We start from the raw sequence: 14,403 nt of genomic DNA on the forward strand, positions 1-14,403 counted from the left end.
GTTGTTACCCACATACGAAAAACGAGCAGGCACCTGCAGCATATGCCACAACAGAAGAAAAAAAAAGAAAAGAGATGGACACTTTTACGGAGCGGAGAAGTGACGCCTCGCCGGGGTCCGGGACCGAGGCCCCTTCCCCCGAGAGGGCCCCACCGGGAGCCGTAGCTGAGGCGATCCGCGAGAAGGGCCCGACGCACGTCCAGGGTCACCACCGCGCCCACCGCACCGACACCCCGCCTCGTCCGCCTTCGCCGCGGCCGGCGTCACGCGCAGCAGGTAAGCAGCTTACCTGCCCGCCACCCCCGTGGCCGGGGGCTCGTAACAGGGGTCACTCCGCGCGCTCCGCCCGCGCAGCTTACCTGCCCGCCACCCCTGTTGCCGGGGGCGCGTAACAGGGGTCACTCCGCGCGCAGTGCGCTCACGAAGGGGGTGGCTGATATAGACAGCAGGACGGTGGCCATGGAAGTCGGAACCCGCTAAGGAGTGTGTAACAACCCACCTGCCGAATCAACTAGCCCTGAAAATGGATGGTGCTGGAGCCTCGGGCCCATACCCGGCCGTCGCCGGCAGCGAGACGTACTTGGAGGTGCGCTCAGCGCGGTTCCCATATGATTGCGCACTGGTGTGCGTCTGGGCCGTGACAGCGTGGCACGCGAATGTCTGTGCTGCATTGGATCAGTCTCCTTTCTTTAACAGGCAAAAGCTTTATAACCTAACTAATGCCTTGCATCGTCTATCTTAGATATATAACAACGGGCGGGTGCGGGCGGATGCGGTTCTGGTCAAATGTTACATAGGGTGGATGGCGGATGGTTGACGACTTTCTGATGCGGTTGCGGATGAAATAATTGCCTATCCGCGCATCTCTAATATATATATATATATATATATATATATAAAAGAGCTATAATCCACAAATAGCCCCCGGGCCAAACTTTGGTTTACTTATTTCACCAGAAGGGTAAAGTATTGCCAGATGACAAAATAATGTCTCTATGTGTCTTCTAAGCACCTAAAGAAGTGTGAAAGTTGTGTTGTAAAAAGTTTGAGCAGGTTTTATGCATGCGGTAGTAACACTCCTGCAGGGCTTGTGGAGGCGGATCTCCACTCTCACTATCTCACTCTCAGTATTTTTCGGGCCTAAACAACACTGTAAACATTTTTTTTACGTGTTTGTATCGACTTGGTATCAAAGTATACTTTTGCCAACCCTACATGTAACATATGCTATAATGCTGTTTGACTTGCAGAGTTGACTCCGGTGTCAGCGGTATCAGTGGACTACAGCTGCACCTCTCAGTCCGTTATGGTGCACTGGACCGGCGTGTTCGGAGCAGACTCCTACAGGGCCACGGCAATGGACCAGAATGGCACGCTGATGACGTGCACCAGCCAGAGTACCGGCTGTCACATCGGTGGACTTAGCTGCGACCAGACCTTCAAGGTTCACGTCACACCTATTTCTGAGAACTGTGAGAACATGGCCAATACCACCTGGGCCACCTTTGAGACAGGTGAGACTGGACATCAACTAATTGTCGATAAAATGTAATTACACACAGCATACACAACTTTTTGTACAAACCCCGTTTCCATATGAGTTGGGGAATTGTGTTAGATGTAAATATAAACGCAATACAATGATTTGCAAATCCTTTTCAACCCTGAGGGATAGAAGGTCACGGGCTTAGCTGCTTACATGCAGTGATTTCTCCAGATTCTCTGAACCCTTTGTTGATATTACGGACCGTAGATGGTAAAATCCCTAAATTCCTTGCAATAGCTGGTTGAGAAAGGTTTTTCTTAAACTGTACAACAATTTGCTCACACATTAGTTGACAAAGTGGTGACCCTCGCCCCATCCTTGTTTGTGAATGACTGAGCATTTCATGCATACTTGCCAACCTTGAGACCTCCGATTTCGGGAGGTGGGGGGTGGAGGGTGGGGGGCGTGGTCAGGGGTGGGGTGGGGCGTGGTTGGGGGCGCGGTTAAGAGGGGGGAGTATATTGACAGCTAGAATTCACCAAGTCAAGTATTTCATACATGTATATATATATATATATATATATATATATATATATATATATATATATATATATATGTATATATACAGTAGATACAGTGCAACATAAAGTGCACTTGCAATAATATTAAAAAATAATACTAGGTTCTTTTGGGTCATGAAACATTCACTCTACATCAGGGGTCGGCAACCCAAAATGTTGAAAGAGCCACACTGGACCAAAAAAAAAAAAAAAAAATCTGTCTAGAGCTGCAAAAAATGTAAAGCCTTATAAAAGCCTTATATATAACACATGAACGTGTCTATATTAGCCTACTATAAAATTACTTTAAAAGTCTCATATAAGTGTTATAATGAAGTCAACACATGATGTGTCTATATTAGCCTACTATCAAAATGACTTTAAAAGTCTTATATAAGTGTTATAATGAAGGCAACACATGATGTAAGTGTCTATATTAGCTATGTCAGCCTACTATCAAAATTACTTTAAAAGTCTTATATAAGTGTTATAATGAAGGCAACACATGATGTAAGTGTCTATATTAGCTATATTAGCCTACTATCAAAATTACTTTAAAAGTCTTATATAAGTGTTATAATGAAGGCAACACATGATGTAAGTGTCTATATTAGCTATATTAGCCTACTATCAAAATGACTTTAAAAGTCTTATATAAGTCTTATAATGAAGGCAACACATGATGTAAGTGTCTATATTAGCTATATTAGCCTACTATCAAAATGACTTTAAAAGTCTTATATAAGTGTTATAATGAAGGCAACACATGCTGTAAGTATCTATATTAGCTATGTCAGACTACTATCAAAATGACTTTAAAAGTCTTATATAAGTGTTATAATGAAGGCAACACATGATGTAAGAGTCTATATTAGCTGTATTAGCCTACTATCAAAATGACTTTAAAAGTCTTATATAAGTGTTATAATGAAGGCAACACATGATGTAAGTGTCTATATTACCTATATTAGCCTACTATCAAAATGACTTTAAAAGTCTTATAATGAAGTCAACACATGATGTAAGTGTCTATATTAGCCTACTATCAAAAGGACTTTAAAAGTCGTATATAAGTGTTATAATGAAGACAACACATGATGTAAGTGTCTATATTAGCCTACTATCAAAAGGACTTTAAAAGTCGTATATAAGTGTTATAATGAAGACAACACATGATGTAAGTGTCTATATTAGCCTACTATCAAAATGACTTTCAAAGTCATATATAAGTGTTATAATGAAGACAACACATGATGTAAGTGTCTATATTAGCTATATTAGCCTACTATCAAAATGACTTTAAAAGTCTTATATAAGTGTTATAATGAAGGCAACACATGATGTGTCTATATTAGCCTACTATCAAAATGAATTTAAAAGTCTTATATAAGTGTTATAATGAAGGCAACACATGATGTAAGTGTCTATATTAGCCTACTATCAAAATGACTTTAAAAGTCGTATATAAGTGTTATAATGAAGACAACACATGATGTAAGTGTCTATATTAGCTATATCAGCCTACTATCAAAATGACTTTCAAAGTCATATATAAGTGTTATAATGAAGGCAACACATGATGTAAGTGTCTATATTACCTATATTAGCCTACTATCAAAATGACTTTAAAAGTCTTATATAAGTCTTATAATGAAGGCAACACATGATGTAAGTGTCTATATTACCTATATTAGCCTACTATCAAAATGACTTTAAAAGTCTTATATAAGTGTTATAATGAAGGCAACACATGATGTAAGTGTCTATATTACCTATATTAGCCTACTATCAAAATGACTTTAAAAGTCTTATATAAGTCTTATAATGAAGTCAACACATGATGTAAGTGTCTATATTAGCCTACTATCAAAATGACTTTAAAAGTCTTATATAAGTGTTATAATGAAGGCAACACATGATGTAAGTGTCTATATTAGCTGTATTAGCCTACTATCAAAATGAATTTAAAAGTCGTATATAAGTGTTATAATGAAGACAACACATGATGTAAGTGTCTATATTAGCTATATTAGCCTACTATCAAAATGTATTTAAAAGTCTTATATAAGTGTTATAATGAAGACAACACAAGATATAAGTGTCTATATTACGGTAGCCTACTATCAAAATGACTGTCGCAGGCTAAACGCAAATTTTCATTGAAAGAAATGTTGAAATGTAATACAAGCTCACCGTTTTGCATTCACGCACAGCATAAAAAGTTTGATGGACAAATAGAGACAAAGAAAGGGTGGCATAAAACACATCTTTCTGTGGCAGCATCAAGGAAAGTTGTACATGTAAGCACACTACGGTGCGTTCAAGGACTTCCGGAATTAGTAGGACAAAATGGTGCGTGCCAAACACTCCCATCAGTGAAGCATGTTTAATATAAACAGTGGGATTTCTAACCATTAGGAAGGTTTGTGTCATGTCTCCTACAGAAACCATATTAAAACAACCATTGCCATACATTTTTGAAGAAGCTCCAGGGAGCCACTAGGGCGGCGCTAAAGAGCCGCCCTAATGGTTTGTCCTGGAGATAAAGATGTAGCTCCGGTGGGAATACTAGGTTCCCTATTTTTTTTTTTTAATTTTTGTCAAGTGGTTTTGCTATCTAAGTTCACACGTTTAGTTGTGTACGGTCTCTAGGCGTTTCCTTTGAAAACTGATTATGCTATTGAGCTTTGCCAGATTCATCACAATGTGTTGTGTTCATCCCGCTTGTAATGACCTCATGTTTGTGTTATAACCTGAAACCTCATACCAGGCCCGGCCCTAACCAATCTGATCTAATATATAAAGGGGTGGAAAAGTGACTATTACCTGCAGGGCAAACATTAGCTAACCAGAAGGCAATAACAATGTAAACAAAAAACACCTGCTTAAAAGATCTAATACAAATGTCCCTGAGGAATGTAAGGGTGGGAGTACTGTAATTACCTAACGTTACATTATTATTTTCCATAACAATTTAGCCCCCTCCACAATATTAACCCGACGTTAAAACAGAACTAGCTATTTATTGATTAGCAATTGCCGAATCATGTAACATTAGCTTAATGCTAAAAAGCCAGGTTACTATCACATTCTGTAACAGACAAATAATTTCATGTAGGCTAACGTTACCTACCTGCTACCTCTGTCTTTTTCTCGTTTCTCCTCCTCTTCTTTTCTCTTTTTTCTTCCCTGGGCACCTGACAGTTTTGGCCGTTTTGACATCTTGTGTTGATTTTTTGATGTGGTGACGTCCAAAAAGAGTCATGATACGGGAAGGGAGGGGGCGCACCGTGCGTAATGTTGTAACAAATAATATTTCTATTAAATAGGCTTTACTTTGCATTTTAATTAACGTGGGATTATTTTTTTGTATTTAGAAATAATAGTACCAACTTTTTTTTTCTTTTTTCTTTTTTCTCCAACATTTGTGGCACTGGCGTGGCGCCCCCTGATGGACGGCGCCCTTAGCATTTGCCTATACGGCCTATGCCACGGGCCGGCCCTGCCTCATACAAAGCAACACTGTCATGCAGTCCTCAGTATCAAGGTCATTTTAAACCTGAAAACAGTTTAGCAATGCTTCTATTTAACCCTGCTTCTTTTTATCTCTCCATGTAATAAAGTGTAAAACAAAGACATTTGTAAGTCGCTATTTTCTTTTCTTCAAGTCCCCTGTGGCCCCAAGAACTTGGAGTTGTTGCACGATTGTTCCAGCCAAGTCATCATCTTTTCCTGGGAACATACAAACAACACCGAGCACTACACGGCCAGGGCTGTAGACTCCCAGGTGCTATCAATATTATTATTTTGTGTGAAAACTGTCAAATTCTTTAACTAAAAAAATATATATATTTCTGTTCCCAGGGTGTGATTCAAGAGTGTCTCACTGTAGACAACTCATGCTATTTCACAAATACTTTGTGTGGGCGACAATACTTCTTCACCGTCGACTCCATCTCTGGGCATTGCAAAAGTCAGACCAGCTCGACAGTTGATATTCGCACAGGTATGATACAGGTACAAGACAGTCGTTTGCATGCTGTGAGATGTGTTGAAATTTCCATTGTTGGATGCAGATCACAGTTTTATTGGGAGCAAATTCGTATTTTTCCAGTTCAAAACTAAGCTGTGATCCTGTCATGTCTGTGTAATCATGTTTTGTGTTAAGTCATGTTTTTGTTTAGTTATAGGACTCTTTAGTTTCTGTCTTTTCACTCCCTTGTCTTGTTTCCATGATTACCCCATTAGTTTCACCTGTTCCACGTTTGGACTCATTGTGCACTCTTGTTTGTCACCGTAGCAACCCATTAGTTTTTACCTGTCACGTCACGCACCTGTTTCACGTTTTGAGTCACGCACCTGCTTTCACTAATCATGTCCATAGTATTTAAGTTCATTCATTTTCTGTTGTTCGTACTGACGACCTCACATCACATTTATGCTCTGTCCATTTTTTCATGTCCATGTCCTTTTTTGTCCATGCCAAGTAAGTTTTCTTTATTCAAGCCATAGTTTGCAAGTTTTGTTTAATTGTTCATAGTTTATTCTCCGCCACTGTGCGCACTTTTTGTTTGATCTTTTTTTTGTATTTATAGTTAATAAATAAATCATGTACCTTAATTCCCGTCTCGCCCGTGCCAACTTTCCGTTGCATCCTGGAAAAGCACACACCCCGGACCAAGTCTTGACAGATCCTAACTTAGAGCCAAAAATTGTCTTGCATTTCTCAATTTTGATTAATTTATGACATTTTATATCAAACATTGGAAGGATTAATGAAAACTTTGTAATTGGCAAATTACAAATGTGCAATTACCATGAATTGATTAACGTGGACTTAAACAAGTTGAAAAACTTATTCGGGTCTTACCATTTAGTGGTCAATTGTACGGAATATGTACTGTACTGTGCAATCTACTAATAAAAGTTTCAATCAATCAGTCCCACATCACTAGTGAGATGAATCACTGTTTTTTGTTAGAATTTCAACTTCTACACTGCAAGTACGTTTCTGGAAGGTTTAGTAAAGGTATAGAAAACCAACAGACCCAACAGGCATGATGCTGATTCTCTGAAACTGAATCATTTACTGAAAGGACCGTGTTAAAAAAAATAGCAGTGCTGAGTTCAATTAGTGAGGTCATTGATTGTGTGGGGAAAAAAAGGTGTTAAACATCCATCCATCCATCCATCTTCTTCCGCTTATCCGAGGTCGGGTCGCGGGGGCAGCAGCCTAAGCAGGGAAGCCCAGACTTCCCTCTCCCCAGCCACTTCGTCCAGCTCTTCCTGTGGGACCCCGAGGCGTTCCCAGGCCAGCCGGGAGACATAGTCTTCCCAACGTGTCCTGGGTCTTCCCCGCGGCCTCCTACCGGTCGGACGTGCCCTAAACACCTCCCTAGGGAGGCGTTCGGGTGGCATCCTGACCAGATGCCCGAACCACCTCATCTGGCTCCTCTCCATGTGGAGGAGCAGCGGCTTTACTTTGAGCTCCCCCCGGATGGCAGAGCTTCTCACCCTATCTCTAAGGGAGAGCCCCGCCACCCGGCGGAGGAAACTCATTTCGGCCGCTTGTACCCGTGATCTTGTCCTTTCGGTCATAACCCAAAGCTCATGACCATAGGTGAGGATGGGAACGTAGATCGACCGGTAAATTGAGAGCTTTGCCTTCCGGCTCAGCTCCTTCTTCACCACAACGGATCGATACAGCGTCCGCATTACTGAAGACGCCGCACCGATCCGCCTGTCGATCTCACGATCCACTCTTCCCTCACTCGTGAACAAGACTCCGAGGTACTTGAACTCCTCCACTTGGGGCAAGATCTCCTCCCCAACCCGGAGATGGCACTCCACCCTTTTCCGGGCGAGAACCATGGACTCGGACTTGGAGGTGCTGATTCTCATCCCAGTCGCTTCACACTCAGCTGCGAACCGATCCAGTGAGAGCTGAAGATCCTGGCCAGATGAAGCCATCAGGACCACATCATCTGCAAAAAGCAGAGACCTAATCCTGCAGCCACCAAACCAGATCCCCTCAACGCCTTGACTGCGCTTAGAAATTCTGTCCATAAAAGTTATGAACAGAATGGGTGACAAAGGGCAGCCTTGGCGGAGTCCAACCCTCACTGGAAACGTGTCCGACTTACTCCCGGCAATGCGGACCAAGCTCTGGCACTGATCATACAGGGAGCGGACTGCCACAATCAGACAGTCCGATACCCCATACTCTCTGAGCACTCCCCACAGGACTTCCCGAGGGACACGGTCGAATGCCTTCTCCAAGTCCACAAAACACATGTAGACTGGTTGGGCAAACTCCCATGCACCCTCAAGGACCTTGCCGAGAGTATAGAGCTGGTCCACAGTTCCACGACCAGGACGAAAACCACACTGTTCCTCCTGAATCCGAGGTTCGACTATCCGGCGTAGCCTCCTCTCCAGTACACCTGAATAGACCTTACCGGGAAGGCTGAGAAGTGTGATCCCACGATAGTTAGAACACACCCTCCGGTTCCCCTTCTTAAAGAGAGGAACCACCACTCCGGTCTGCCAATCCAGTGGTACCGCCCCCGATGTCCACGCGATGCTGCAGAGTCTTGTCAACCAAGACAGCCCCACAGCATCCAGAGCCCTAAGGAACTCCGGGCAGATCTCATCTACCCCCGGGGTCTTGCCACCGAGGAGCTTTTTAACTACCTCAGCAACCTTAGCCCCAGAAATAGGAGAGCCCACCACAGACTCCCCAGGCACTGCTTCCTCATAGGAAGACGTGTTGGTGGGATTGAGGAGGTCTTCGAAGTATTCCCTCCACCGATCCACAACATCCGCAGTCGAGGTCAGCAGAACACCATCCTCGCCATACACGGTGTTGATAGTGCACTGCTTCCCCTTCCTGAGGCGGCGGATGGTGGTCCAGAATTGCTTCAAAGCCGTCCGGAAGTCGTTTTCCATGGCCTCACCAAACTCCTCCCATGTCCGAGTTTTTGCCTCTGCGACCGCTGAAGCCGCACACCGCTTGGCCTGTCGGTACCTGTCCGCTGCCTCAGGAGTCCTATGAGCCAGGTGGTCCTTATTTAAGGATCAAGGCATCTGTGCATTTGTCCTTGAAAAACAGAGTAGGATGGGTCGTTCAAGACACTGAAGAAGAGCGTTCTTTGATTAAGAAGTTAATAAAAGAGGGGAAAACCTATAAAGGAGTGCAGAAAATTATAGACTGATATCAAACGCTTTAAAATGGCAGCCAAAACCAGAAAGGCGAGGAAGAAAAAGGACTGTTCGTCAGCGGCACAGCAGTGGAGATCGTAAGCAGCACCAAGCTCCTGGGGGTGCAGATAACTGACAATATGACCTGGTCCCTACACACCGGAGCTCTTGTAAAAAAGAGCTCAGCTGCGCATGCACTTTTTATATACCGTATATAAACATTCTACAGAGGCACTATAGAGAACCAACCAGAAAGGCGAGGAAGAAAAAGAAAAAGGACTATTGGAATGGATGGGAGAATAACCAAAATGGTAAAGGCTCAGCCAATGATCAGATCCAGGAGGATCAAAGAAGATCTAAGACTGCCTGTGAGTACTGGAACAATCAGACCTGTGAGTACTGGAACAATCATACCTGTGAGTACTGGAACAATCAGACCTGTGAGTACTGGAACAATCAGACCTGTGAGTACTGGAACAATCATACCTGTGAGTACTGGAACAATCAGACCTGTGAGTACTGGAACAATCATACCTGTGAGTACTGGGACAATCAGACCTGTGAGTACTGGAACAATCATACCTGTGAGTACTGGAACAATCATACCTGTGACTAGTGGAACAATCAGACCTGTGAGTACTGGAACAATCAGACCTGTGAGTACTAGAGCAATCATACCTGTGAGTACTGGAACAATCAGACCACGTCTATGTGAAGCCAAGCTACCAGAAAGAAGCCCCCGCAAAGTCCCATTGTTAAAAAAAGACATGTGCTGAAGCGGTTACATCTTGCCAAAGAACACATTGACTGCCCTAAAAAGAAATGGCGTAATATTTTGTGGACTGATGAGAGTAAGATTGTTCTTTTGGGGTCTAAGGGCCACAGACAGTTTGTCAGACGTCCTGCAAACACTGAATTGGAGTCACAGTACACAGTGAAGACGGTGAAGCATGGTGGTGCAAGCATCATGATATGGGGATGTTTCTCGTACTATGGTGTTGGTCCTATTCATCGCATACCAGGGATCATGGATCGGTTTCAGTACATCAGAATACTGGAAGAAGTCATGTTGCCGTATGCTGAAGAGGAAACGCCCTTGAAATGGGTGTTTCAACAAGACAATGACCCCAAACACACCAGCAAGAGAGCAAAATCATGGTTCTAGACAAACAGAATTCAAGCAATGAAGTGACCAGCACAATCCCCGGACCTTAATCCCTTTGAAAACTTGTGGGCTGACTTAAAGGGGAACATTATCACAATTTCAGAATTGTTAAAACCATTAAAAATCAGTTCCCAGTGGCTTATTATTTTTTTCAAAGTTTTTTTCAAAATTTTACCCATCACGCAATATCCCTAAAAAAAAAGCTTCAAAATGCCTGATTTTAACCACCCGTCCATTTTCCTGTGACGTCACATAGTGAAGCCAACACAAACAAACATGGCGGAAAGAACAGCAAGCTATAGCGACATTAGCCCGGATTCAGACTCGGATTTCAGCGGCTTAAGCGATTCAACAGATTACGAATGTATTGAAACGGATGGTTGTAGTGTGGAGGCAGGTAGCGAAAACGAAATTGAAGAAGAAACTGAAGCTATTGAGCCATATCGGTTTGAACAGTATGCAAGCGAAACCGACGAAAACGACACGGGAGAAAGCGAGGACGAATTCGGCGATCGCCTTCTAACCAACGATTGGTATGTGTTTGTTTGGCATTAAAGGAAACTAACAACTATGAACTAGGTTTACAGCATATGAAATACATTTGGCAACAACATGCACTTTGAGAGTGCAGACAGCCCAATTTTCATCAATTAATATATTCTGTAGACATACCCTCATGTCAGCAGGCCAGGGAAGCTAGGGTCGATATTCTTCTCTTGATCATTTTCGGGATGGTGTGAGCCAAGACATCCAGGGGGTTTAGCTCGCTCGTCTGCGGTAACAAACTGCCGCCATTGCTTGCCGTGCTACCGAGGTCCTTTGTCCCTGAATTGCTCACACACTCCGGCAGATTCAATGGGGGTCTGGCGGCAGATTTCTTTGACTTTATCGTTGGAAATGCATCTGCTTTGAGTGTCGCAGGATATCCACACATTCTTGCCATCTCTGTCGTAGCATAGCTTTCGTCGGTAAAGTGTGCGGAACAAACGTCCAATTTCTTGCCACTTTGGCATCTTTGGGCCACTGGTGCAACTTGAATCCGTCCCTGTTCGTGTTGTTACACCCTCTGACAACACACCGACAAGGCATGATGTCTCCAAGGTACGGAAAACAGTCGAAAAAACGGAAAATAACAGAGCTGATTTGACTCGGTGTTTGAGAAAATGGCGGATTGCTTCCTGATGTGACGTCACGTTGTGACGTCATCGCTCCGAGAGTGAATATTAGAAAGGTGTTTAATTCGCCAAAATTGACCCATTTAGAGTTCGGAAATCGGTTAAAAATATATATGGTCTTTTTTCTGCAACATCAAGGTATATATTGACGCTTACATAGGTCTGGTGATAATGTTCCCCTTTAAAAAAATGCTGTTTATGAGGCAAAACCAAGAAATGCAGAGGAATTGTGGAACGTAGTACAATTGTCCTGGGCTGCATTTACCTGTTGACCGCTGCCAGAAGTTGGTGGACTCCATGTGCCACAGGTGTGAAGCAGTTATCAGAAACCGTGGGTATGCAACTAAATATTAGTTCATGATTCTCAGGAAAGTTTAATCTGCAGGCATTTCTTAGCTTATACAGTACATTTGAGTTTTGTAAAGAAAGATGTCAACACTGCTATTTGTTTGTTTTTTATTTCTTGACTTTCTGTAAAATATGATCAAATTCAATGACTTTTTTCCAAATTTCTGGCTTTGAAACAGAATGTGCAGTGTCCCCAATGCATTTGTCCATCCATCCATCCATCTTCTTCCGCTTATCCAAGGTCGGGTCGCGGGGGCAGCAGCCTAAGCAGGGAAGTCCAGACTTCCCTCTCCCCAGCCACTTTGTCCAGCCCCTCCCGGGGGATCCCGAGGCGTTCCCAGGCCAGCCGGGAGACATAGTCTTCCCAACGTGTCCTGGGTCTTCCTCGTGGCCTCCTACCAGTCGGATGTGCCCTAAACACCTCCCTAGGGAGGCGCTCGGGTGGCATCCTGACCAGATGCCCGAACCACCTCATCTGGCTCCTCTCCATGTGGAGGAGCAGCGGCTTTACTTTGAGGTCCTCCCGGATGACAGAGCTTCTCACCCTATCTCTAAGGGAGAGCCCCGCCACTCGGCGGAGGAAACTCATTTCGGCCGCTTGTACCCGTGATCTTGTCCTTTCGGTCATAACCCAAAGCTCATGACCATAGGTGAGGATGGGAACGTAGATCGACCGGTAAATTGAGAGCTTTGCCTTCCGGCTCAGCTCCTTCTTCACCACAACGGATCGATACAGCGTCCGCATTACTGAAGACGCCGCACCGATCCGTCTGTCGATCTCACGATCCACTCGTCCCTCACTCGTGAACAAGACTCCGAGGTACTTGAACTCCTCCACTTGGGGCAAGATCTCCTCCCCAACCCGGAGATGGCACTCCACCCTTTTCCGGGCGAGAACCATGGACTCGGACTTGGAGGTGCTGATTCTCATCCCAGTCGCTTCACACTCGGCTGCGAACCGATCCAGTGAGAGCTGAAGATCCTGGCCAGATGAAGCCATCAGGACCACATCATCTGCAAAAAGCAGAGACCTAATCCTGCAGCCACCAAACCGGATCCCCTCAACGCCTTGACTGCGCCTAGAAATTCTGTCCATAAAAGTTATGAACAGAATCGGTGACAAAGGGCAGCCTTGGCGGAGTCCAACCCTGTGTACCTTAAAATACAATTTATTTGAAGAATTTTGAGGTTTACTCGCCTTTTTAAACACACTGCTATTATTATGAACATAACTGTAACTGAATAGAAATGTATCAAATTTCTGCGTTTACCTCCAGAACCCTGTATACCCCAAAATCTGCAAACATCTGCCGACTGCAACTCTAACCTTCTGGTCAGCACGTGGGACCTCGCCGAGGGTGCACTACGTTACACGGTGGATGCTTTTGGCAATAAGGGAAAGAGCCACTACAACTGCAGCACATTGTCCAATAGCTGTGCCATGGAGGGTGTTCACTGTGGAGAGTATTTGACCATCTTCATCACAGCTTTTGATGACAAATGTGCCAGTCCAAGGAAACTTGGCCCCGTTGCTGAGACAGGTAAGGACAACAATCATTTCTTCCATAAAAACAACAATTGAACCTGCCAGTCACAGTCATTATCAGCCATGAACAAAACATAAACTACCGTATTTTCCGCACCATAAGCCGCCCTGGGTTATAAGCCGCGCCTTCAATGAACGGCATATTTCAAAACTTTGTCCACCTATAAGCCGCCCCGTGTTATAAGCCGCATCTAACTGCGCTAAAGGAATGTCAAAAAAACAGTCAGATAGGTCAGTCAAACTTTAATAATATATTAAAAACCAGCGTGATGTGGGCGCGCATGGAGTCGTATATCAACATGGACGGAGCTGCGTGAAAAAAGCCACCCGGCCTCTTCGCGTAAACTTCCCTTAACCACTCGCTCATCTTTTCTTCATCCATCCATCCCTTCGAGTTAGCTTTTATGATGACGCCGGCTGGAAAGGTCTCTTTTGGCAAGGTCTTCCTTTTGAATATCACCATGGGTGGAAGTTTCTGGCCATTAGCATGGCAAGCTAGAACCACAGTGAAGGATGACTTCTCATTCCCTGTGGTGCGAATATTCACCGTACGTGCTCCCGTTGTATCCACAGTGCGGTTCACAGGAATATCAAAAGTCAGTGGAACCTCGTCCATGTTGATAATGTTCTCTGGCCGGATCTTTTTTTCAGCTATCTTGTTTTTACAATATGCACGGAAAGTAGCCAGCTTTTCTTGAAAGTCTTTAGGCAGTTGCTGTGAAATAGTAGTCCGTGTGCGGATGGAGAGATTGCGTCTTTTCATGAACCGGAAACCTGTCGCTTAGTAGGAGCCATTTTGTGGTCTTTACAGATGTAAACACACAAAGGAAATGAAACGTAATATCCGCGCGCTTCTTCTTCTTCTACGGGGGCGGGTGGTTGCTTACAGTAGAAGAAGAAGCGCTTCCTCTTCTATGGGGACG

General features: G+C 44.0%; 1 protein-coding gene across 1 annotated transcript in view; it reads left to right on the plus strand.

Moving 5' to 3' along the window:
• The window catches only part of LOC133616849 (fibronectin-like), a 121,975-nt gene that overhangs the window by 72,557 nt on the left and 35,015 nt on the right, over positions 1-14,403 (plus strand). Inside the window, exons 15-19 of the mRNA XM_072914744.1 lie at positions 1,251-1,514; positions 5,715-5,833; positions 9,476-9,806; positions 11,895-11,921; positions 13,212-13,475. Of these exons, the coding sequence (XP_072770845.1) occupies positions 1,251-1,514; positions 5,715-5,833; positions 9,476-9,806; positions 11,895-11,921; positions 13,212-13,475 (1,005 nt within the window). The remainder of the gene's footprint in view (positions 1-1,250; positions 1,515-5,714; positions 5,834-9,475; positions 9,807-11,894; positions 11,922-13,211; positions 13,476-14,403) is intronic.

Source organism: Nerophis lumbriciformis, linkage group LG14 (assembly GCF_033978685.3).
Source record: "Nerophis lumbriciformis linkage group LG14, RoL_Nlum_v2.1, whole genome shotgun sequence".
Classification (NCBI taxonomy): domain Eukaryota; kingdom Metazoa; phylum Chordata; class Actinopteri; order Syngnathiformes; family Syngnathidae; genus Nerophis; species Nerophis lumbriciformis.